The 27,003-nt window shown below is 44.3% G+C and overlaps 1 protein-coding gene across 6 annotated transcripts in view; it reads right to left on the bottom strand.

The window, feature by feature from the left end:
* Positions 1 to 4,922: 4,922 nt before the first annotated feature.
* fhl2b (four and a half LIM domains 2b) overlaps positions 4,923 to 27,003 on the bottom strand; it is a 76,130-nt gene continuing 54,049 nt past the window's right edge. For all 6 annotated transcript variants that reach the window (XM_068033812.1, XM_068033813.1, XM_068033815.1 and 3 more), the window contains 2 exons: positions 17,845 to 18,031; positions 4,923 to 5,836 (listed from right to left, as the gene is read on the bottom strand). In XM_068033812.1, coding sequence (XP_067889913.1) covers positions 5,685 to 5,836; positions 17,845 to 18,031 — 339 coding nt within the window. In that variant the 3' untranslated portion in view covers positions 4,923 to 5,684. The remainder of the gene's footprint in view (positions 5,837 to 17,844; positions 18,032 to 27,003) is intronic.

Below are 27,003 nucleotides of genomic sequence, written 5' to 3'. Positions count from 1 at the left end.
GACTCCAACCAGTGGAGAGTTTTACCCCTCATTCCCATTTTCAATTTTACTCAGGCTCATGATGTCACACTTGGTCAAATGCCATCTTGATGTCAAGGGCAGTCACTCTCACCTTCCCTCTGGAATTCAGCTCTTTTGTCCATGTTTGGACCAAGGCTGTAATGAGGTCTGGAGCCAAGCGTCCTGACAGAACCCAAACGGCGCATCACTGAAAAGCATATTGGTAAGTAACTGCCTCGATAGCACCGTCGACGACACCTTCCATCACTTTGCTGATGACTGAGTGTAGACTGAATGGGGAGCAAATGGATTTGTCCTGCTTTTTGTGGACAGAACATACCTGGGCAATTTTCCACATTTTCGAGTTGATGCCAGTGTTCAAGCTGTACTGGAACAACTTGGTGAAGGGGCAGCTAGTTCTAGAATACCAGTCTTCAGCACTGTAGCTGGGATGCTTTTGGGGCCCATAGCCTTTACTGTATCTAGTGTGCTCTTGATACCATGTGGAGTGAGTCAAATTGATTGGAAGTTTTGCACAAGGGTGATTTTTGATGTGCCATGTTCAGTGTAAGCAATTGTCAAATGAGGAGAAAAGAAGCATCTTTGTAAACATTTTTCTTCTTGGATTACTGTTGATCTTGATTCTCTTAGTCTTGTAAGGACAACAACCATGAAGTTGAAATATGAGGGCATTCAGATGGCAATTGTGAGGCCTCGGGTATGTGGATAGAGGGTCTGCTGATGCATTGAGGTGGAGAGGGAACATTCTGATCAATATCATGGAATACATTAAAGAATTTACAGTCAATGTCACCCAATATTAGCATGTTGACATTTCAGCCTGCTGAAGGTGAACTAGTAAGTTGTAGCATGTGGACCAAGTAGACAACCAGGCTTTCCATTTACAGCTGACATTACTTGCTTACCAGACTCAATATGAACAAAATATTTCCCATTACTGGAAGAGCTACCTTTGTATCACTTGGATTTAGTTCAATGTATGTGTGGTCACATTTCATTTGAGAATTAGAACCAGCAACGATAGATTATTAACTGGGCTTATCAATAATATTCCACGGACACCTGAAATAAACAAATACAAATTGGTGGCTCAGTGATGGATCTCTTGCCTCTGAGTTATAAGGTTGTATGTTCAAGTCCCACTCCAGAGACCTAGCTACAAAATCTAGGCTGACACTCCAGCGCAGTACCAAGGGAGTGTTAAGCTGTCAGAGGTGCTTGTCTTTCAGACGAGATGTTAAACCAAGGCCTCATCTCCCCTGTCAGGTGGATGTAAAAGATCCCATGGCACTATTTCAAAGAATAGCAGGAGAGTTCTCTCCAGTGTCCTGGACAAGGCATATCTCTCAACCAACATTTCATTTAAAAAAAATCATCTGGTCATTATTATCATGTTGCTGTTTGTGGGACCTTGCAGTGTGAAAATTGGTTGCTATGTTTCCTGCGTTACAATAATGACTGGACTTCAAAAGTACTTGACTAGTTGTAAAGTGCCTTGGGACATTCTGAGGTTGTAAAAGGCGCTATAAAAATTAAAATTCTTCTTTTTTCTTTATGAATGCACATAACTTCCAGTAGGTTGTTTTTCAAAAATGCGCTACATATTATGCTTTTTTGGACTGGCTATATTTCCATAGATATGTACCTGGCCATGTTTCATCAGATATTATTTTTGTAGAGTTCTACAATCAGATGATTGACAGCACTGGGAGAGTGATTTTGTTTCTCCCATTCACAATTTTTTTTTTTTGCCTTTTACTGCACGATCACAAGTATAACAGAGACTTTCCACCAAGGCACTGCCACAAATAATTGGAGTTAACCTGGCCTGACTGTGCTTTGGGTTCGATGTTTCTCCAGTTGAGAGACTTGTTGCTTAGCATCCACATCCGCTGCATAATATTTGGTTAAAACCTCAGAAAATTCGTGTTTACAGCACAGAAGAAAGCTGTTCGGCCCATTGTGTCTGTTCTGTTTCTTTGTTAGAGCTAATCCAAAACTAAATCGCTGCACTATCCCTATAGCCCTGTATCTTCTGCTTCAAATATTTATTCACATTAGCCCCAAAAGATGCAGTAATCTCTACTATTCCATGCTCCAATATGTGTAGAGAATTTTTTTCCTAACCTCTCACTCCCTTAGTGTCAATTTTAAATTACTAACTCCTTACCATTGACTCCCCACCTGGGGAAATAGCCTTTCCTTATTCACCCTACTAAAACTCTTCATTTTAAAAACCTCTGTTAAATCTCTGCTTAGCTTTTTCTGTTTCTGCACACTTTACTCAAACTGTAGCCACCAACATGTTGAATAAATTTATTGTTACTTCTTTACTCTCTCTCTCTATGCTCCTACTTATAAAACCCTAATTGTATTGACATAAGTTACTCATTTAGTTAACTGAACTTGCATTTTTAGGGAATTAGGCGTTTGAATGCTAAGGTCATTCAGCATCCTTCCATTAATTATATAAAATACTCTCACTTCTTGTTTTAATTTCTGAAAATGTATTACCTTACACTTATCTATGGTAAATTGCTCCTGTCATCAGGCTATCCATTCTTTAACATGTCGATATCTTCCTGAACTCTTTATAATGCTCACTGTTTGCCAGAACTGTTATTTTTGTCAGTATTAGCAGTAAATGTCAAGACTCTTTTCCCTACACCCAAGTCCAAATCATCTATATACACTGAAAACCCCAACATATATCACTTCCCATCCTTATCTCATCCAAAGAATATCCTTTTACTCTTAACTACTTCCTTTCTACCAACCAACTTTCTATCTTTGCTACCACATTTCCCCTTAAACCATATGTCTCATTTTTTACCAAAAGGCCACTTGTGAGACACCTTATCAAAATGCCTCTGAAGAAGGGGGCAGCACAGTGGTGCAGTGGTTAGCACCGCAGCCTCACAGCTCCAGGGACCCAGGTTCAATTCTGGGTACTGCCTGTGTGGCTTTTTGCCGGGTTCTCCGGTTTCCTCCCACCGCCAAAGACTTGCAGGTGATAGGTAAATTGGCCATTGTAAATTGCCCCTAGTGTAGGTAGGTGGTCAGGAATATGGGATTACTGTAGGGTTAGTCTAAATGGGTGGTTCTTGGTCGGCACAGACTCGGTGGGCCAAAGGGCCTGTTTCAGTGCTGTATCTCTAAATAAATAAATGAACTGTTGGCACATGAATCTATTCCCTTTTACTAACTGATCATTTTTTCAAACAGCTCCATTAAATTTGACAAACACAGTTCACTTTTTCTCCATATTTATTTCAGCCAAACTTTCTGTTGCTGTTCTAGTAGGTCTGTTATCAATCCTGTGCTCCTAGTCTCAAACCTAACCTTACCCAGATCCCTTATATATTAGTCCACCCTCTCTAAAGAGAGTGCCATTTTGTCTCCAGTGAAAACAATCCCTTTAACACAGCTCTTACGGAAATTACTACAATGTTCCACAAATGTGATCTCTTCCTTCCTGCACCAGCCCTTCCCAATCTTCCTTTCCTTAATTTGTCCAGCAGATGGTGCAGAAAGCAATCCAGAGATTACCACCCTTAAAGTCTTGTTTTGAAATCTGCCTGAGCACTTGCTGGATGTCCTTTAGCAGCTGGTCAGGACATCAGCACTGGATTTCAGGCTGCTGCATCACCAGCAGCTCTCAGGAAGGTCTGGGCTGGGATGTGGTGGAAAGGAGAGGAGAGAGGTTGGGAAGAGAGGAGAGGGGTGACGATCAGGAGGTGGGAGGGGGCTGAGCAGGAGCTGTAAATGGTCTGAGGCACTGCAGTGGTGTAGGGAGGAGTAGGAGCGCTCCTCCAAGCTTCTTCTGTAAGCTTTTTTTTTAAATACAAATTTACCTTTTGGACTGTTGTCTTGGTTGCAGTTAGATCCCATTTTTCTGAATGCAGCCTGTCTGGCGCTAGTTATGTTCAAGGCAAACCAATTTGACAATGAAGCCTCAAACAGGCCATAGGCCCATTTATTTGCAGATACAAAGGCCCAGGATTCAGGCACAATCCCCAGATGCCTCCTTTTCTTCCTTTACCAAGGCACACATCACCTACCATATTGGAAGCTTTGCCATCTGTTTTATGTGTCTTCTAATTGCTGGGTTATTTATTTTATTTTTTATTTTTATTTAGAGATACAGCACTGAAACAGGCCCTTCGGCCCACCGAGTCTGTACCGACCATCAACCACCCATTTATACTAATCCTACATTAATCCCATATTCCTATCACATCCCTACCTGTCCCTATATTTCCCTACCACCTACCTATACTAGGGGCAATTTATAATGGCCAATTTACCTATCAACCTGCAAGTCTTTTGGTGGTGGGAGGAAACCGGAGTACCCGGCGAAAACCCATGTAGACACAGGGAGAACTTGCAAACTCCGCACAGGCAGTACCCAGAATTGAACCCGGGTCCCTGGAACTGTGAGGCTGCGGTGCTAACCACTGCGCCACTGTGCCACCCTAATTCCTTTGATTTTAATATGCACATGTGCATTTATGAAAACCAATCTCCCTTTGCCAGTGCTATCATTCTCTACTCTTAAAAGGGAATTACCTTCATCAAAAAGAGGAATGTCTCAATGAATCTGGTTGGAGCTTTGAACAGAAGAAAGGTGAATCCAGATAAAGGTAATAATTTATCTAAAGTAGCTGCTCCACTGGGGGAATTGGTTGTAACTGGGTTTTTCTAAAAATACTTCGAATAGTCCACTGAACATAATAGAGAGCACTATGCCTAAGAACTAAACAATCAATTTCACAAAATGTTCCATATCTTAACGTAATTTTTAAACAAATGTGGGCCATTTAAGAATAAGAGGGAAGTCAATACTGACCTTTAAAAAACAATCAAAAGTCACATTCCATCCATTATGCACCATGGTATAATTGTTGTGTATTTTTTAATTATAGTACAATAGAATCAATGGCATGAGGAACCTACAGTCAGGTTTCTGGGTTCAGATGCTGCAGTTATCGATACTTTCTTCACAAGTTCAGGAAATTGGAGAAATACAGAAGCATATTTCTTCTTTGACACACTTAATGCATTGAAATACTTAATGTCTGACAAAAATATTGAAATGCAGGGTGGTGCCTTCAACCAATATTCATTTCACCTATATATTCATGCGGTATAATAAACATTTTACTTTCAAATATGTTTTACTAGATGTGAAAGCATACAGCAGGTCAAAGTTAGCTTATTATCAGAGTCTGCACATGGACCTTTACAAGTCATTTACAATTTATCCCAAACTTTTAAATTTGTACCACATTACTTCTATAGTAAAAAAAACCCCCTCCAATGTTCTTCCACAAACAATAAAGTTAATTCTTTACTGAACTAATGTAGACCACTATGTTTTGGTATTTTAATGTTATAGGGATATTTAATTTTGATTGGCATGTTGGTACATGTTTACTAGATTAGAATACTGAATTTTCACTTGAAAACATTACAGTGCATTCATGCAAACCCTCTGTGAAATCTTAAACATTTTGTAAACTGTTTTTATCAAACTGTCAACCTCAGTAACAGTAAATACAATTGTGGACAATTCATATTACAGTACATGACTGCCAGGTTGGTTTGTATTAATGCAACTGCAGTCAAAGTTGCTATAAAATCTTTTACTGACGGATTTGCTCTCACAGATTCTTGCCACACTCAGGGCAAAGGATATCATCTCGTTCTGTGAGGAAACCACGCCCCACTAGCGATATAGAGCATTTTTTGCAGTTGAAGCAATCATTATGCCACTGACGCTCCTCAAATGAGATGTACTTGGTTCCTCCAAGACCTGAAAAAAATTAATTGCAAAAGGAAGGCAGTTAGATAGGTTAGGCTTAACTATATTACACAGAGGGTGATAATTATATGGAACAGATTGCCAAGGAAACTGGAGGGAGATGGTACCAGGAACCTGCATAGATATTTGACACAAATGCAATTTAGGACTATTCTGTTCTGCTTTCATACCTTTACCCCAATTCATTGACTTGTTCATTCTAAACCAAACAATGCACAACCTCCCTATGCTGCTCAATTCTGAACTGAGTTTCAATCCAAAATTCATTCCATAACCAAGACCATTTATTTCCACTTCCACTATATTATCTGCCTCACCCCAATCATCACTGAAACTCCTGTCCACATCTTTGTCACCTCCAGGCTCAACAGTTTCAAAGCCCTCCTAGCCAACTCTCAAATACAAGCCTAATCTGTCTTGAACCTGCTCACTTCTGGTTTTAATGGAGGCAGGACGGGGAGTGTGGGCAGAAAATCAACACCCTCCCAGGAGACAGACTGCTCATTTAAATATCTTAATGAGGATGCATGCCTCAGATTTTAATCTCTCTTCGAGCTTTAACAGTGGCCAGCTGGGTTTCCTGGGCCTCGAGAAATCTCTCAGCTAAAAGGAGGCAAGGACTGTTGCATGGGAAATGCATTTTCCACACTGCTTGATGGCCAGGAAGCAAGATCCCCCCCACCCCCCCGACCCCAGCCTATCAAGCAAATCCGTTTCCCACTCCATGTGATAGGACACACCTTGCCCAACAATCACCGACCCCCACCCACAAAGATCCCTGACCATCCCCACCCGTGTTCAAAACTCCGCGATTACAGCACACCAGTCCCACCACGATCACCAATCCCAGCCACAATCACCCAACCTCCACCTGTGATCAATCCCCACGCATGATCATTGACAGCCCCACTATCAATGACCCTCCTCACAATCAGTAACCCCAACACGGAATCACCAACTCCTCTGTGAACAATGATGCTCCCCTGCCCCACTGCGATCACCAACTCACTGTGATCAAAGACCACTTCACCCATAATTACCAACCCATGCACGCGATCACTGACGCCAACCCACCACCCCAATCACAGAACCCCTCCTCTGTGACCACCAATCCCTGTCAATCAGGTTGGCTTCCAGGAGGGGAACAAGTTAAAATAAAACCACGCATGATGTGGAGTTAAAACTCTGCGTCATTTGGGGAAACCCAGACTTCCCAACAAGAACCCACACCGCACCTGCCCCTCCCACCCCCAACCACTTGGAAATTCTGCCCCAGTAAGTATCAGGGTCATTGTGGTGGTCATTATATCTAATTAGCTGGCTATTGTCAACTTTAAAGAACTCTATTTTAAAATAAAGTAATCCCATGGTACACTACTACTGAAAAATCCCTTATATTAGGAGTGCACGGGAAGTTTATTTTGTAATTCACTATACATATTAATCCAATTTGGAAACTTGATCAGTGTTAAATATCGATGCAAATTTAACAACATTATCCACCATAACTGAGAGGGCCCATATTGCACTATGGAAACTGTCAAATAATCAATGTTCAACTTTTGGTCTTAACAAATAGTGCACCAGGAATTGAGATTAAACAAAGCATTTTGTAGTTTTAGTCACCAAGGAAAGATGAAACAGAGTCAGAAGACCTTTAACTGTGCAATGAGGTTCCATTGTAATTTGCATACGTAAAATAAATTGATTACAAATTATAATTTATTTCATAATTCCCGTCAGATAAGATAACTTAGAAAGGGTAACACTTTTCTCACTGGAACCCATTTCTGCCATCTCCAGCGTGATACCACCAGCAACGCATGTGCCCCTCCTATCTCCTTTCAGCATTCTGAAGGGATCGTTATCTCCACGATACCCTGGTCCACTCCTCTGTCACTCCCAACATTCTCTCCCCTTCCCAAGGCATCTTTCCATGCAAGTACAGGAGATGCAACACCAGTCCTTTTACCTCCTTCCTTCTCACTGCCCAAAGGCCCCAAACACTGCTTCCAGGTGAAACAGCTGTCATGCCAACTTGCTTTGTTGAATGATAATTTTCTTCAATCCACTGAGTGAAGATCTGAATTTATATATTTTAAAGCAATTTAAAAGAGAACAGATAAAAGATGACTTGCTAGCAGCTTAAGATGGCCACCTAATTTGCAACACTGTATCCTAGATTGCAAGGCCTGTGAGGAGGGAGACGAAATGTCTGCTCATTCCAGAATCTCAGAATTCACAGAATTGTTACAGCACAGAAGGCGGCCATTCGGCCCATCATGTCCACACTGGCTCTCTGAAAGAGAAACTCCCTCAGTTCCAATCCCCTGCCTTCTCCCCGTAACCCTGCACATTCTTCCTTTTCATATAACTGTCTAATTCTCTTTTGAATGTTCCAATTGAACCTGCCTCCACCACATTATCAGACAGCACATTCCAGACCTTAACCACTCGCTGCGTGAAAAAGTTTTCCCTCATGTTACTTTTGCTTCTCTTATCTTTAAATCTGTGCCCTCTCGTTCTCAATCCTTTCATGAGTGGGAACAGTTACTCTCTATCTACTCTGTCCAGACCTCTCATGATTTTGAATATCTCTATCAAATCACCTCTCAGCTTTCTCTTCTCCAAGGAAAACAGTCCTGACTTCTTCAATCTATTGTTGCGACCAGGTCAGAAAGAGGTCTAGGGTTCCCTTTCAGCCTTCACCTGGTCTTACTGTAACAGGGTTTAATTTTAAACACGCTGTGTTTTTAGCATCCCCTTGGTGAATCCTTGTTCACCGCTTTCCAATTATAAGGCCAAAAATAAGCACAAACAGGCTTTCTTAGGTTTAAAGAAGAAAAGTTGAAATTTATTAAACTTAAACTCTAATTCAGTTAATGCCTACGGATACAGGTCATGCCCCACGCTAGTATGCACATGCGATATACACATGCAAATAGAGACAGAAAAGAGCAGAAGAAGAATAAAGTTGAAAGGTTTGAGGCAATATCTGAAGAGTTGTTGTTACGGTTCTTCAAGCCCACTGTACAGTCCTTGATTGTAGGTAGATCTTGCTTTTCACTGGGGCCCAGTATTCTTCTGAAACCTTGTTCGCTGTAGGAGACTTTTTTCTCTTGGGGTTCATGTGTCTTCAGTGGAATCAGAGGCTTGTGAGAAAGAGATGGGAGCAGACAGGAGAGAGATCTTCTCAGTCCAGGAGCAAGCAGCTTTCTGCCCAAACTGTTTGTACAAGATCAAAAAACTCAGGTTGCCCAGCAGGTTAGTCATGTGGGTATACCTACCCCACATGGACTGCAGTGGTTCAAGAAGGCAGCTCACCATCAGCTTCTCAAGAGCAATTAGGGATGGGCAATAAACGCTGGCCTAGCCAGCAATGCCCACATCCCATGAATGAATAAAAAAAATGTGACTAGCTGGTTTGACCATGTCCGTTTGTGTATTTGGCCATCTTAGCAGTCAACCTGGAATGCGAGCTCCCCCACCTTCAACGTCTGGTGATCAAAAGTCCATTATGGATTGAATGTCAGAGAATGGCTGCTTTGTTCTTCCAAACACTGTCTGTTAATATGCAAATGTCTTTTCCAGCCACAGCTGATCTGTTTAACAAGTCCTTTCTTAACTCCAGTAACAGTTTAAAATCAATGTTCATGACAAAATTAATGTGCCTCGTTCTTGGCAGGTGGGGGCCTAGCATGACACTATCTTCATAACTGAAATTCCTCGTCCCTGGAACCATTCTTGTGAATCTTTTCTGTACTCTCTCCAATGTCCTCACATCTTTCCTCAAGTGGGGCGCCCAGAATTGGACACAATACTCCAGCTGAGGCCGAACTAGTGTCTTATACAAGTTCAACATAACTTCCTTGCTCTTGTACTCTATGCCCCTATTAATAAGGCTCAGGATACTGTATGCTTTATTAACCGCTCTGTCAACCTGTCCTGCTGCCTTCAATGACTTATGCACATATACCTAGGTGCCTCTGCTCCTGCACCCCTTTAGAATTGCACCCTTTATATTATCTGTCCATGTTCTTCCTACCAAAATGAATCACATCACATTTCTCTGCATTGAACTTCATCTGCCATCAGTCTGCCCATTCCACCAACATGACTATGTCCTTTGGAAGTTCTACACTATCCTCCTCACAGTTTACAGTGCTTCCAAGTTTTGTATCATCTGCAAACTTTGAAATTGTGCCCTGTACACCAAGTCTAGGTCATTAATATATATATATATATATATATATATTCTTTTTTTCTTTTGGGCCTCCTTATCTCGAGAGACAATGGATACGCGCCTGGAGGTGGTCAGTGGTTTGTGAAGCAGCGCCTGGAGTGGCTATAAAGGCCAATTCTGGAGTAACAGGCTCTTCCACAGGTGCTGCAGAGAAATTTGTTTGTTGGGGCTGTTGCACAGTTGGCTCTCCCCTTGCGCCTCTGTCTTTTTTCCTGCCAACTACTAAGTCTCTTCGACTCGCCACAATTTAGCCCTGTCTTTATGGCTGCCCGCCAGCTCTGGCGAATGCTGGCAACTGACTCCCACGACTTGTGATCAATGTCACACGATTTCATGTCGCGTTTGCAGACGTCTTTATAACGGAGACATGGACGGCCGGTGGGTCTGATACCAGTGGCGAGCTCGCTGTACAATGTGTCTTTGGGGATCCTGCCATCTTCCATGCGGCTCACATGGCCAAGCCATCTCAAGCGCCGCTGACTCAGTAGTGTGTATAAGCTGGGGATGTTGGCCGCTTCAAGGACTTCTGTGTTGGAGATATAGTCCTGCCACCTGATGCCAAGTATTCTCCGAAGGCAGCGAAGATGGAATGAATTGAGACGTCGCTCTTGGCTGGCATACGTTGTCCAGGCCTCGCTGCCGTAGAGCAAGGTACTGAGGACACAGGCCTGATACACTCGGACTTTTGTGTTCCGTGTCAGTGCACCATTTTCCCACACTCTCTTGGCCAGTCTGAACATAGCAGTGGAAGCCTTACCCATGCGCTTGTTGATTTCTGCATCTAGAGACAGGTTACTGGTGATAGTTGAGCCTAGGTATATATATATATATATAAATATATATCAGGAAAAGCAAGGGTCCCAACACTGATCCCTGGGGAACTCCACTACAAACCTTCCTGCAACCCAAAAAACATCCATTAACCACTACGAGCAAGAACTAAGACCCAGGAAGTTCAAGGGAACTGCCTGTTTTGTTTTCTTCTAGCAAGAAGAAATACTGCTAACTATTATGCATGAATCATTGGGTGACTGTCATGTGACAAGCCCCCTCCCCATCTGTGCTTTTAAGCTTGTGTTTCTCTGCAGCAGCAAGGAGGAGCATCTGGACTCTGACATGTGCAGCCCCAAGTGGGGGTCCCTCTCTCTCTCTCCATTTCAACTTGCATGCTTCAAAACCTGCCTGTTGGCTGACCACTTTTGCAATCAGAAACCATGTTGCAGGAAATCATCCACATCGCTGTCTCCAGGAGACCCACCCGAACCCTAACCCTAACCCTAACCCACCGAACCAGTCATCTACTTCTTCAAACTAAAAGCCTCAGGACCACTGAATTCAGCTAGAAGCCAGCCAAATCACCGAACGCCACAGACTGTATACCCCTTTTTTCTATAGACTCTAACTCAACCGATCTACCTTTCCCCACTCTAACCTATTTGAGTGTGTGTAAATCTGTAGTGTGTGTGAGTGAGTGAAAGTTGATGCATAGTTTATTTTTTCATTAGTTTGCTTTAGGTACAATAAAGTTAACCTCTTTCTTTGTTAAACTCAAGAAAACCTGTCTGATTGGTTCTTGTTATGAACATAGCAAGTCAGTAATCAAACACCTACTGAATTGGCAAGTACATCCACTTTAAGAAAGAATTAAACCTGTCATAATCAAACAAGGAGAGGGAAAAAGGGAAGCCCTTCGACCCCTCCTCACTTGACCGTAACATAGCGATTTACTTGTACTTTCAAATGAGTATATTGTATTCACTGCTCACGATGTGGGCTCCTCTACATTGAGGAGAACGAACGCAGACTGGGTGACCACTTTGTGGAACACCTCCATTCAGTCTGCAAACATGACCCTGAGCTTCCTGTTGCCTCTCATTTTAATTCCCCATTTTGCACCCAGCCTGACCTTTCTGTCCTCAGCCTCCTGCAGATCCACTGAAGCGCAACGCAAGCTCGAGGAACAGCACCTCATCTTTCAACTGAACTTTACAGCCTTCTTGACTGAACAATCAGTTCAACAATTTTAGATTGTAACCTCTGCCTCCATTTTGTTTCCTTTTTCTTAGCTGGTTGGGTTTTTTCTCTCTTGTTTCTCTCTCTTTTTCCTTTTCTTTGCTTTCAGACAGCAGCCATTCAAGATCATGCTTTTCAAACCTCTTCTGGACACATGTTTTGTTTCTTTACTTGTCACATTACCATTTCCTTTGGCTGTGCACCATGAACATTTTTGGCATTTAATCTCTCCTGCTCTCCACCTGTCACTGATCTTCCCTTTGGTTCTTTTTCCCACCCTCCCCACTTTACTTGCTCAAAACCTATTGGCCAAAATTTTACATTGGATGGGAGGCCCCGCCCACCGGCCAAAATGTCAGGGGCGAGCCTGCCTCCACCAGGCGTGGGGAGCCATGCCAGGATTTTATGTGGCCCAGGCCTTTAATTGGACTTGGGCAGGACTTCAACCTCCTTGAAGCAGGAGGTCCCACCTCCAAGATCTGCTGGCCAATCAGCGGGCCGGCAGCTCTTAGTCCCAGCAGCGCCAGTGGGAGCTGTGACCACTGATGGGACTGCACCCAGCATCGGCAACAAGAGGGACGCTGGACCCAGAAGAAAGATAGGTTTTGGGGCCTTGCTGGCCGGGGATAATCAGCCAGGCTCTGGCAAGGCAAGGGGGCTGTCGGATGGGGGGGGGTCCTTTATTTTAGTGGGGGCAGTTGGGGCTTTGCAGCTGGCCTTCATGAGGCACAGGGTGCCCAATCAGGACGGTCCCGCCCCCCAGCCCACAAGGTGACTGCCAGGTTTTACCTGGCTGCATTCTGGGGGCCTAAGGCACCCGCCAGCCACTGGTAAAATACCAGTGGCAGAGGGAGAAAGCCCTTAATGCACCGTTAATTGGCCACTAAAGGGCCTTGATTGGCCTGGGACTGGCGGGCTGTTTCTCGCCACCGTCACCACTGGTAAAATTGCAGTAGGGGCGGGAAGGCATCAGGAATGCCTCCCCCAACCCTCCACTCAATTTTACGTACCCAACACTCTGCTACTGTTGGGGGGGGCATAAAATTCCAGCCATTATATTTTTTAGTTTTTGCCTGAAATGTTGACTCTGTTTTTCTCTCCACAGCTGCTGCCAGAGCTGCTGAGTATTTCCAGTATTTTCTGTTTTTATTTCCGATTTCCAGCATCCACAGTAGTTTGCTTTTGTATATGTGCTCAGATGTAATGTTTTCACAAATAACTACCTCTTGATTCTCATCATCAAAGCTCCTTTTCATTGCAGCAGCTTATTCGGAAGCAGAGAGTGCTGAGCGAGTGATCAGCTGGGAAGGTCAGTTTCAACTTAAACTTAATTTTCCTTTTGTTTTCAGGGGGCTGCTGGGTAAGTCAAAACCTATATATTTGGGCTGTTTCTGAACCCGAGACACTACACATGTGGTGTCTCCCACCCGCCCTCCTCCTCCAACCAAAAAAAAAAAGGACTCGGTGGTGTGTAGATAAGGTAAGGCTTTTTCTATTTCTTTTTTTTTTATCGTGAGATTGGTAAAAACTTTTCGTTCCTTTTTCATTTATCTAAGTTAAGCTTAAGATTAAAAATGGCAGGAGATCTCAGACCCGTGTTATGCTCCTCTTGCTCAATGTGGGAGCTCAGGGACACGGCTGATGTCCCTGACTCCTTCACGTGCAGGAAGTGTGTTTAGCTGCAGCTCTTGTTAGACCGCATGACAGCTCTGGAGCTGCGGGTGGACTCACTTTGGAGCATCCGCGATGCTGAGGAGGTCGTGGATAGCACGTTTAGCGAATTGGTCACACCGCAGATTAGGATTGCTGAGGGAGAAAGGGAATGGGTGACCAAAAGGCAGAGAAAGAGCAGGAAGGCAGTGCAGGTGTCCCCTGCGGTCATCTCTCTCCAAAACAGGTATACCGTTTTGGATACTGTTGAGGGAGATGGCTCACCAGGGGAAGGCAGCAGTAGCCAGGTTCATGGCACCGTGGCTGGCTCTGCTGTTCAGAAGGGCGGGAAAAAGAGTGGAAGGGCTATAGTCATACGGGATTCGATTGTAAGGGGAGTAGATAGGCGGTTCTGTGGTCGAAAACGAGACTCCCGAATGGTATGTTGCCTCCCAGGTGCACGGGTCAGAGATGTCTCAGATCGGCTGCAGAACATTCTGAAGGGGGAGGGTGAACAGCCAGTTGTCGTTGTGCACATAGGCACCAATGATATAGGTAAAAAACGGGATGAGGTCCTACAAGCAGAATTTAGGAAGTTAGGAGCCAAGTTAAAAAGTAGGACCTCAGAGGTAGTAATCTCAGGATTGCTACCAGTGCCACGTGATAGTCAGGGTAGAAATGAAAGAATAGTCAGGATGAATGCGTGGCTTGAGAGATGGTGCAAGAGGGAGGAGTTCAGATTTTTGGGACATTGGGACCGGTTCTGGGGGAGGTGAGACTATTACAAATTGGACGGTCTACACCTGGGCCGGACTGGAACCAATGTCCTTGGGGGTGCTTTTGCTAACGCTGTTGGGGAGGATTTAAACTAATGTGGCAGGGGGATGGGAACCAAATGAGGAAGTCAGTGGACAGTAAGGAGGTAGTAACTAAAGCCTGTAAGGAACTAGATAATGAAGTCAGCGTGACTAAGGGAAAGAGTAGGCAGATGATGTACGCAAAGGGACTGGTGGTCTGAGGTGCATTTGTTTTAATGCAAGAAGTGGAGTAGGTAAGGCAGATGAACTTGGGGCTTGGATTAGTACCTGGGAGTATGATGTTATTGCTATTACTGAGACTTGGTTGAGGGAAGGGCATGATTGGCAACTAAATATCCCAGGATATCGATGCTTCAGGTGGGATAGAGAGGGAGGTAAAAGGGGTGGAGGAGTTGCATTACTGGTCAAAGAGGATATCACAGCTGTGCTGAAGGAGGGCACTATGGAGGACTCGAGCAGTGAGGCAATATGGGCAGAACTCAGAAATAGGAAGGGTGCGGTAACAATGTTGGGGCTGTACTACAGGCCTCCCAACAACGAGCGTGAGATAGAGGTACAAATATGTAAACAGATTATGGAAAGATGTAGGAGCAACAGGGTGGTGGTGATAGGAGATTTTACTTTTCCCAACATTGACTGGGATTCACTTAGTGTTAGAGGTCTAGATGGAGCAGAATTTGTAAGGAGCATCCAGGAGGGTTTTCTAGAGCAATATGTAAATAGTCCAACTCGGGAAGGGGCCATACTGAACCTGGTGTTGGGGAATGAGCCCGGCCAGGTGGTTGAAGTTTCAGTAGGGGACTACTTTGGGAATAGTGATCACAATTCCGTAAGTTTTGGAATACTCATGGACAAAGACGAGAGTGGTCCTAAAGGAAGAGTGTTAAATTGGGGGAAGGGCAACTACACCAAAATTCGGCAGGAGCTGGGGAATGTTGATTGGGAGCAGCTGTTTGAAGGTAAATCCACATTTGATAAGTGGGAGGCTTTTAAAGAGAGGTTGATTAGCGTGCAGGAGAGACATGTTCCTGTGAAAATGAGGGTTAGAAATGGCAAGATTAGGGAACCATGGATGACAGGTGAAATTGTGAGACTAGCTAAGAGGAAAAAGGAAGCATACATAAGGTCTAGGAGGCCGAAGAAAGACGAAGCTTTGAAAGAATATCGGGAATGTAGGACCAATCTGAAACGAGGAATTAAGAGGGCTAAAAGTGGTCATGAAATATCTTTAGCAAACAGGGTTAAGGAAAATCCCAAAGCCTTTTATTCATATATAAGGAGCAAGAGGGTAACTAGAGAAAGGATTGGCCCACTCAAGGACAAAGGAGGAAAGTTATGCGTGGAGTCAGAGAAAATGGGTGAGATTCTAAACGAGTACTTTGCATCGGTATTCATCGAGGAGAGGGACATGACGGATGTTGAGGTTAGGGACAGATGTTTGATTACTCTAGGTCAAATCGGCATAAGGAGGGAGGAAGTGTTGGGTATTCTAAAAGGCATTAAGGTGGACAAGTCCCCAGGTCCGGATGGGATCTATCCCAGGTTACTGAGGGAATCGAGAGAGGAAATAGCTGGGGCCTTAACAGATATCTTTGCAGCATCCTTAAACACGGGTGAGGTCCCGGAGGACTGGAGAATTGCTAATGCTGTCCCCTTGTTTAAGAAGGGTAGCAGGGAAAATCCAGGTAATTATAGACTGGTGAGCCTGACGTCAGTGGTAGGGAAGCTGCTGGAGAAGATACTGAGGGATAGGATCTATTCCCATTTGGAAGAAAATGGGCTTATCAGTGATAGGCAACATGGTTTTGTGCAGGGAAGGTCATGTCTTACCAACTTAACAGAATTCTTTGAGGAAGTGACAAAGTTGATTGATGAGGGAAGGGCTGTAGATGTCATATACATGGACTTCAGTAAGGCGTTTGATAAGGTACCCCAAGGTAGGTTGATGGAGAAAGTGAAGTCGCAAGGGGTCCAGGGTGTACTAGCTAGATGGATAAAAAACTGGCTGGGCAACAGGAGATAGAGAGTAGTAGTGGGAGGGAGTTTCTCAAAATGTAGACGTGTGACCAGTGCTGTTCCACAGGGATCCGTGCTGGGACCACTGTTGTTTGTGATATACATAAATGATTTGGAGGAAGGTATAGGTGGTCTGATTAGCAAGTTTGCAGACGACACTAAGATTGGTGGAGTAGCAGATACTGAAGGGGACTGTCAGAGAATACAGCAGAATATAGATAGACTGGAGAGTTGGGCAGAGAAATGGCAGATGGAGTTCAATCAGGGCAAATGCGAGGTGATGCATTTTGGAAGATCCTGGTATGGAGGGCGCTAGCTATGAAGAGAGGTTGAGCAGATTAGGATTATTTTCATTAGAAAGACGGAGGTTGAGGGGGGACCTGATTGAGGTGTACAAAATCATGAGAGGTATGGACAGGGTGGATAGCAAGAAGCTTTTTCCCAGAGTGGGGGATTCAATTACTAGGGGTCACGAGTTCAAAGTGAGAGGGGAAAAGTTTAGGGGGGATATGCGTGGAAAGTTCTTTACGCAGAGGGTGGTGGGTGCCTGGAACGCGTTGCCAGCGGAGGTGGTAGACGCGGGCACGATAGCGTCTTTTAAGATGTATCTGGACAGATACATGAATGGGCAGGAAGCAAAGAGATACAGACCCTTAGAAAATAGGCGACATGTTTAGATAGAGGATCTGGATCAGCGCAGGCTTGGAGGGCTGAAGGGCCTGTTCCTGTGCTGTAATTTTCTTTGTTCTTTGTTGTTCTATATGAATCATGATGCTTGATTAGCTATGAGAAGAGAACCTTCATACCCCAGCAAGGAATCGCACAACTTAAAAAAGAGCAAATTTAACATAAAAAAGGGGAAAATGCAGCTTGCAGACTAAACAGTGGGGGTAACTTACACCTTCATCATGTGAGCAGCAACAGGGCAGAACAGATTGTCAGTGCATTGGAGAACCAGCTTGACATTTATCCCATTGCTTTTAATGGGATGAAAATTGGGCAGTTTCTACAACAGGCAGCTGCTCCATTCTGCTGGATGAAAATTGGGCAGTTTCTACAACAGGCAGCTGCTCCATTCTGCTGAATTACTGCCCAGATGGTAAAAGTGAAAATTACTCCCCATGCTTTACAGGAATCAGATGAAGTCCAAATATTTTTCTGTAACAGATGTCAAGTGAATATGTCTCACTGGGTAAGCAGCTCACAGATTCAATTGATAATTTCCTCCTTTCACAATTATGTCATACTGAAGAACTTACCAGTGATTGGATTGGCACAAGCGGCACATTTTTTGGCATAGAGATTACTGAAGCAATCCAGGCAGTAGGCAAATTCATCTCGTGAGGTGAAACGTTGTCCAGCCAGTGGCATTTTACATCCTGTGCAGAGAAAGCACTCTTTGTGCCAGGGTTGATCTTGGTAAGTGACGCCTCCAGTAGTAATGGCCTGGTTAGCAAGGTGAAATATGGGCAACTATTAGTTACTTCATCTTCAACAGGTAATGATTGTTAGCACTGTAGCAGATCTTTGGTGAAAATATTGATCATACAATGGAGAGTGGAGAAATTATATTTATTTTATTACATAAGTGAGAATTTGTTCATATAACAGAAGAAAAAAATTGAAATGAAATTAATAAGTTACTTTTGTTTGTGGAAACAGAGTGATGACAGACTTTTATGATGTCATAACAATACTATTAAAATTATTCAGCATGCCGTTTCACTGCAAATAAGTAGTAATAATGTCATACAATGGCTTTAAATATTAGCAAATGTTCCCACAGCATTACAACAGCTGGTTAGGTTTTCATAGCAGAAAAGGAGTAGACTGTTCAACTCTACTGCAACATTGTTGGATAGGCAGCTCTATTGTTTAAATCTCAATTACACACACTTAAAGCGTGGCCACCTGACCCGAACCTGACCAGACCCAATGATGTGTTGGATTGGGTCGGGTCGGGTCGGATTTCTCTTCCGGTTCAGCATTCGGGCTCAGGTCGGGTCGGGCTGGACGTGGACAGTGCTGTCTTACTCCAGGAAGTAATCTTCAAATGAACATTCATGACGTCAAGGCAGGAAATGTGCAGTCCGGACTCCGCACTCTGCAGTAAAGCCTGGCTACCTGACCAAACCCAACTACATGTGTCGAGTTCGGGTCGGGTCGGGCGTTTAAAAAAGTTAAAGGACTCGGGCCCGGGTCAGGTTCTGGTTGGCTGTTGTCGGGTCGGGCCTGGGTCAGGTTTTAACTTTACACCTGAGCCAGGCTTTACGCACACTTCCTCCATATCCCTTAATACCTGTACTTCCCAGGTAAGTACCTATCTCCATCATCACCATCATCAACATTTATGGCCTTCTGGGACAGTAAGGGTAATGTTCTCTTTGGGCGTGGGCAGAAAACACACATCTGCAGATGGGTTGTGAAAAGGAAATTCAGGTGGTGTGTATAACAGGTGACCAATCTAAAACTGCCAGTTTTTCACCCCACCATTATTCTTATTCATACAACACTGAAACAGGCCCTTCGGCCCACTGAGCCTGTGCCGACCAAGATCCACCCATTTATACTAACCCCACAGTAATCCCATATTCCCTACCACCTACCTACACTCGGGGCAATTTACAATGGCCAATTTACCTATCACCTGCAAGTCTTTGGCAGTGGGAGGAAACCGGAGCACCCGGCCAAAACCCACCCGGTCACAGGGAGAACTTGCAAACTCTGCACAGGCAGTACCCAGAATTGAACCCGGGTCCCTGGAGCTGTGAGGCTGCAGTGCTAACCACTGCGCCACTGTGCCGCCCACCAGAAGTGAAAATTCGCCAAGGTGAATGTTATAAATGCGTGAAGAATTTTTTTTCCTGGATTTTCTTAACCAACTAACTTCAAAATTCTAAGATTATATCCATTTGTTCCGGATTCACCTGCTAGAAGAATAAGTCATCCTCTATCTACCATTATCTACTTTATTTTAAATGTATTAATCAGTTGACTCCTTAATCTCCTCATCATTTATGAGTATACTCCACAGTTGCATAGTCTATGGTCACCTATAATTTATCTCCTGTAAATCATTAAGAGCAAAATTTTCCTCTTAAAGTGGGCTACCCAAAACTGAACAGACAACTTCTTCGCATGCCTTGTGATGAAGCCTAAAATTTTCGACCTAAGAAAAATAGATTTTACACCTCTGAGCTGGCTTTTAATGATTCATGTACCTATACTTCTAATGCCTTTTGGTAACTTACACCCCTAAACTTCCCCTCTTAAATTGGATTTCTTTCTGCTATTTTTATCTCACACTTTTCTGCATTAGACTGCATCTATCATTGTTTCACCCATTCACTTTATCCATCATTGCAATTTTCCTTTTTCTTGCAATTCATCATACATCTTAACTTAGGATCACCTGTCATATTATACAATTTCCTCTATTCAAAAATCTAGGAAATCTATTCCCAACCAGCTTCGCAGCCATAACACAAGGTTACCTCAATTCTGTGCCCCTCAATTTTAGTTGGCAGTATCTTGTGCAGAATATTATCATATTGTTTCTAAAATTCTGCATATTTGATATGTCAAATCCTCCTCTAAACACCCTTCAGTGACATTCAAAGAATTTTAGATTAGTTAGACATGGTCAGCCTTTTTCCAAAATCATCCTGATTCTCCCTAATCAATTTATACTTTTCCAAATGTTCTGATAATGGATTATTCTTGTTAGTGACCTTAAGCTCACTAGACCAGTTATTTGGTTTGTTCCTTTTCAGAAGAAGTGTTTCTTCAAGATTCTAAAGTCCACATAAATATTATCAGTAACCGTCTACCTAATATTGCTGGTTAACACCTGACTTTGCAGACACACCAATTGGTCAGCAATGGTCAGGTGACAACATCTAACCCTGTGATAAAGATGTTGGTGAGCGTTGACCAGATGGTTACACTTTATTAATACATTTAACATTTTGAAGTCAACAGTCAGGAAAACATGCTGTGCTGACTGGACCTTTGAATTCATCGGTTGGAAATCTACATTAAACTTAAAAATAAAAGCTGGAATCCGACATGCAACTTTTCAAAAACTGGCAGCTAAGATGGCCACCACAATTTGCATTGAAATAGCTCACATTCTAAGGCATCGAAGTGGAGGCACATGTCTAAAAAGTTCCCATCCAGGACAATGGCTTGAACGGTTGAGTAAATTACCTGCTGTCACCCTCGTTAGCAAGACATTCAAAGCCATCTTGGAGTGTGGTTTATTATTTTCATTTAGATCGAGATTTGATTTTAAGTACAATAAACTAAACTCTTTTTTGTTTAAACTCAAGAAAGCCTGTCCGATTGGTTCTTTTATGATCATAGCACATAAAGGGTTAAACACTCACTGAATTGGTAAGCACATCCGCTGTTTTAAAAGGAATAAACCCTGTTGTGGTCAAACAGGGAGAGGGACAAGAGGGGAGCCTTTTAACCCCTCCTCACCTGATCATAACAGAAATTTGGGGGCTCATCTGGGATCAAAACCCAAAAGACAAACGAGAAATTGGAAGTGGGAAATCAAAGTGATCCCTAGCAAAAATTTTAAAACTTCAATATAGGTTCTCTTGTGGTTTTCACTGCTAGAGTATTAAAATGTCCACATTTGAGGGCAGTACCTTCCTAGACCAGAGTGAAGTAACTCTTCAGGGCCACTCAGCTCTTGACGTCATTCCAGCCTTGGTCCAAACATGGACAAAAGAGCTGAACTCCAGAGGTGAGGTGAGATCGACTGCCCTTGACATCAAGGCAGCATTTGACCGAGTATGGCATCAAGGAGCCCTAGTTAAACGAGTCAATGGGAATCAGGGGGAAAACTCTCTGCTGGTTGGAGTCATACCTAGCACAAAGGAAGATGGTTGTGGTTGTTGGAGGTCAATCATCTCAGACCCAGGACATTATTGCAGAAGTTCCTCAGGATAGTGTCCTAGGCCCAACCCTCTTCAGCTGCTTCATCAATGACCTTCCCTCCATCATAAGGTCAGAAATGAGGATGTTCACTGATGATATTCACACCATTCGCAACTCCTCAGATACTGAAGCGGCCCATGTCCATATGCAGCAAGACCTGGACAAAATCCAGGCTTGGGCTGATAAGTGGAAAATAACATTTGCACCACACAAGTGCTAGATAATGACCTTCTCTAACAAGACAGAATCTAACCATCTCCACTTGATGTTCAATGGCATTACCATTGCTGAATCCCCCATTATCAACATCCTAGGGATCACCATTGACCAGAAACTGAACTGGACCAGCCACATAAATGCTATGGCTACGAGAGCAAGTCACCTCCTGACTCCCCAGTACCTGTCCAACATCTATAAGGCACAAGTCAGGAGTGTGATGGAATACTCTCACTTGTCTGGATGGCTGGATGGGTGCAGCTCCAACAAAAGTCAAGAAACTCGGCACCATCCAGGACAAAGCAGCCTGCTTGATTGGCACCCCATCCATCACCTTCAATAATCAACGCACAGTGGTAGCAGTTTGTACCATCTACAAGATGTACTGCAACAACTCACTAAGGCTCCTTAGACAGCACCTTCCAAATCCGCTCTTAAAGTTCTCCCAGTTGATCCCAAAGTTCAATGAGGGGGATGTGGAAGCATTTTTCATCTCTTTTGAAAAGCTTGCAAGGCAGCTGAAGTGGCCGGCAGAGAGCTGGACCCTGTTGTTGCAAAGCAAACTAACAGGAAAGCCCATGAGGTTTATTCACTGTTGCCAGATGAGAGTTCATCAGACTATGAGATGACTAAAAATGCAATCCTGTGCGCATATGAGCCAGTACCGGAGGCATACTGCCAAAAATTCCGAACCCTCCGAAAGCAGCCTGATCAAACTTACCTCAGGTTTGAAAGAATTAAGCAACTCACTTTTGACCAGTGGACACGGACACTTAAGGTACAGCCCACATATGAAAATCTGAGAGAGGTGATCCTTCTCAAGGAGTTCAAAAACTCACTTCCCCTTTCCATTAAAACCCACAGAGAGGAACAAACGTTTCCAAGAGCCAGCCAGGCAGCAATCCTCGCTGATGAATTTATGCTTGCCCTCAAGCCCTTACCCCAACGGAAACCCTTCCCTAGTCACCTCCAAAAACCAGAAATGAATAAAAGGTGGGCGGGTAATAGACAGATAAACAGCCATCAGTGAGAAGCTGGACATACTCAGGTCAAAAACGACAGTGGGAAGTGCACCCAACTCCAGCTCCTCGAGAACCGCGTTAGGGAGCTGGAGCTGGATGAACTTCAGATCATTCGGGAGGCGGAGGGGGTTATTGAGAGGAGTTATGGGGAGGTAGTCACACCTCAGGTAAAAGAAGTAGGTAGATGGGTTACCGTCAGGGGAAGGAGAGGGAACCAGCAGGCAGTGCAGGGATCCCCTGTGGCCGTTTCCCTCAACAACAGGTATACCGTTTTGGATACTGTTGCGAGGGACGACTTACCAGGGGTAAGCAATGGGGTACAGGTCTCTGGCACAGAGTCTGTCCCTGTTGCTCAGAAGGGAAGGGGGAAGAGGAGCAGAGCATTAGTCATTGGGGACTCCATAGTTAGGCGAACAGATAGGAGGTTCTGTGAGAACGAGAGAGACTCACGGTTAGTGTGTTGCCTCCCAGGTGCCAGGGTTCGTGATGTCTCGGATCGTGTTTTTGGGATCCTTAAGGGGGAGGGGGAGCAGCCCCAAGTCGTGGTCCACATAGGCACCAACGACATAGTTAGGAAGCGAGATGGGGATTTAAGGCAGAAATTCAGGGAGCTAGGGTGGAAGCTTAGTGCGAGAACAAACAGAGTTGTTATCTCTGGGTTGTTGCCCGTGCCACGTGATAGCGAAGCGAGGAATAGGGAGAGAGAGGAGTTGAACACGTGGCTGCAGGGATGGTGTAGGAGGGAGGGTTTTGGTTTCCTGGATAATTGGGGCTCTTTCTGGGGTAGGTGGGACCTCTACAAACAGGATGGTCTTCACCTGAACCAGAGGGGTACCAATATCCTGGGGGGGAGATTTGCTAGTGCTCTTCGGGGGGGTTTAAACTAATTCAGCAGGGGAATGGGAACCTAAATTGTAGTTCCAGTGTACAGGATGTTGAGAGTAGTGAGGTCAGGGATAAGGTTACAAGGACGCAAGAGGGCACTGGCAAGCAAGAACTTGGTTTAAAGTTTGTCTACTTCAACGCCAGGAGCATCCGGAATAAGGTGGGTGTGCTTGCAGCATGGGTTGGTACCTGGGATCTCGATGTTGTGGCCATTTCGGAGACATGGATAGAGCAGGGGCAGGAATGGATGTTGCAGGTTCCGGGATTTAGATGTTTCAGTAAGAACAGAGAAGATGGTAAAAGAGGGGGGGGTGTGGCATTGTTAATCAAGGAGAGTATTACAGCGGCAGAAAGGACGTTTGAGGACTCGTCTACTGAGGTAATATGGGCCGAGGTTAGAAACAGGAGAGGAGAGGTCACCCTGTTGGGAGTCTTCTATAGACCTCCGAATAGTTCCAGAGATGTAGAGGAAAGGATAACGAAGATGATTCTCGACAGGAGCGAGAGTAACAGGGTAGTTGTTATGGGGGACTTTAACTTTCCAAATATTGTCTGGAAATACTATAGTTCGAGTACTTTAGATGGGTCAGTTTTTGTCCAGTGTGTGCAGGAGGGTTTTCTAACACAGTATGTAGACAGGCCAACCAGGGGCGATGCCACATTGGATTTGGTACTGGGTAATGAACCCGGCCAGGTGTTAGATTTAGATGTAGGTGAGCACTTTGGTGATAGTGATCACAATTCGGTTAGGTTTACCTTAGCGATGGGCAGGGACAGGTATATACCGCAGGGCAAGAATTATAGCTGGGGGAAAGGAAATTATGATGCGATTCGGCAAGATTTAGGATGCGTAGGATGGGGAAGGAAACTGCAGGGGATGGGCACAATCGAAATGTGGAGCTTATTCAAGGAGCAGCTACTGCGTGTCCTTGATAAGTATGTACCTGTGAGGCAGGGAGGAAGTTGTCGAGCGAGGGAGCCGTGGTTTACTAAAGAAGTTGAAGCGCTTGTCAAGAGGAAGAAGAAGGCTTATGTTAGGATGAGACGTGAAGGCTCAGTTAGGGCGCTTGAGAGTTACAAGCTAGCCAGGAAGGATCTAAAGGGAGAGCTAAGAAGAGCAAGGAGAGGACACGAGAAGTCATTGGCGGATAGGATCAAGGAAAACCCTAAGGCTTTCTGTAGGTATATCAGGAATAAAAGAATGACTAGAGTTAGGTTAGGGCCAATCAAGGATAGTAGTGGGAAGTTGCGTGTGGAATCAGAGGAGATAGGGGAAGCGTTAAATGAATATTTTTCGTCAGTATTTACAGTAGAGAAAGAAAATGTTGTCGAGGAGAATACTGAGATTCAGACTACTAGGCTAGATGGGATTGAGGTTCACAAGGAGGAGGTGTTATCAATTTTGGAAAGTGTGAAAATAGATAAGTCCCCTGGGCCAGATGGGATTTATCCTAGGATTCTCTGGGAAGCCAGGGAGGAGATTGCAGAGCCTTTGTCCTTGATCTTTATGTCGTCATTGTCGACGGGAATAGTGCCGGAAGACTGGAGGATAGCAAGTGTTGTCCCCTTGTTCAAGAAGGTGAGTAGAGACAGCCCTGGTAATTATAGACCTGTGAGCCTTACTTCGGTTGTGGGTAAAATGTTGGAAAAGGTTATAAGAGACAGGATTTATAATCATCTTGAAAAGAATAAGTTCATTAGCGATAGTCAGCACGGTTTTGTGAAGGGTAGGTCGTGCCTCACAAACCTTATTGAGTTTTTCGAGAAGGTGACCAAACAGGTGGATGAGGGTAAAGCAGTGGATGTGGTGTATATGGATTTCAGTAAGGCGTTTGATAAGGTTCCCCACGGTAGGCTATTGCAGAAAATACGGAAGTATGGGGTTGAAGGTGATTTAGAGCTTTGGATCAGAAATTGGCTAGCTGAAAGAAGACAGAGGGTGGTGGTTGATGGCAAATGTTCATCCTGGAGTTTAGTTACTAGTGGTGTACCGCAAGGATCTGTTTTGGGGCCACTGCTGTTTGTCATTTTTATAAATGACCTGGAAGAGGGTGTAGAAGGGTGGGTTAGTAAATTTGCGGATGACACGAAGGTCGGTGGAGTTGTGGATAGTGCCGAAGGATGTTGTAGGGTACAGAGGGACATAGATAGGCTGCAGAGCTGGGCTGAGAGATGGCAAATGGAGTTTAATGCGGAAAAGTGAGAGGTGATTCACTTTGGAAGGAGTAACAGGAATGCAGAGTACTGGGCTAATGGGAAGATTCTTGGTAGTGTAGATGAACAGAGAGATCTTGGTGTCCAGGTACATAAATCCCTGAAAGTTGCTACCCAGGTTAATAGGGCTGTTAAGAAGGCATATGGTGTGTTAGCTTTTATTAGTAGGGGGATCGAGTTTTGGAGCCACGAGGTCATGCTGCAGCTGTACAAAACTCTGGTGAGGCCGCACCTGGAGTATTGCGTGCAGTTCTGGTCACCGCATTATAGGAAGGATGTGGAAGCTTTGGAAAGGATGCAGAGGAGATTTACTAGGATGTTGCCTGGTATGGAGGGAAGGTCTTACGAGGAAAGGCTGAGGGACTTGAGGTTGTTTTCGTTGGAGAGAAGGAGGAGGAGAGGTGACTTAGTAGAGACATATAAGATAATCAGAGGGTTAGATAGGGTGGATAGTGAGAGTCTTTTTCCTCGGATGGTGATGGCAAACACGAGGGGACATAGCTTTAAGTTGAGGGGAGATAGATATAGGACAGATGTTAGAGGTAGTTTCTTTACTCAGAGAGTAGTAGGGGCGTGGAACGCCCTGCCTGCAACAGTAGCAGACTCGCCAACTTTAAGGGCATTTAAGTGGTCATTGGATAGACATATGGATGAAAATGGAATAGTGTAGGTCAGATGGTTTCACAGGTCGGCGCAACATCGAGGGCCGAAGGGCCTGTACTGCGCTGTAATATTCTAATGTAATGTTCTAATGTTCTAAAGTGTTGACAGCAGGAGCGACGCCTGGAAAACTGTGTATTTCCATTGTAATGAGGCAAGTCACCTTCAAGCTGACTGCTGGAAGTTACGGGGAAAACCTATAGGATTAATCAGGGCAAACCAAACCAAAGCAGGGACAGAGGCCCTGATGGAAAGTACAGCAGACCAGGCTGTAAGACCCAGTAAACCGACCACTGTGAGTGCGGGAAAACTTAACAAAAGCCCTGAGAGTTTCCAGGATTTTGTGTCCAAAGGAAAAGTGGCCTCATACCCCTCGAGTGAAGCAAGCAAGCCCATAGTCATACTTAGGGATACAGAGGCCTCCCAATCCCTTCTGCTGGGAAAAGGCATGACCTTTCCTGCAGAGAGTGC

Source organism: Heterodontus francisci, chromosome 6 (genome assembly GCF_036365525.1).
Source record: "Heterodontus francisci isolate sHetFra1 chromosome 6, sHetFra1.hap1, whole genome shotgun sequence".
NCBI lineage: Eukaryota > Metazoa > Chordata > Chondrichthyes > Heterodontiformes > Heterodontidae > Heterodontus > Heterodontus francisci.
This window is presented reverse-complemented; position numbering and strand designations above follow the sequence as displayed.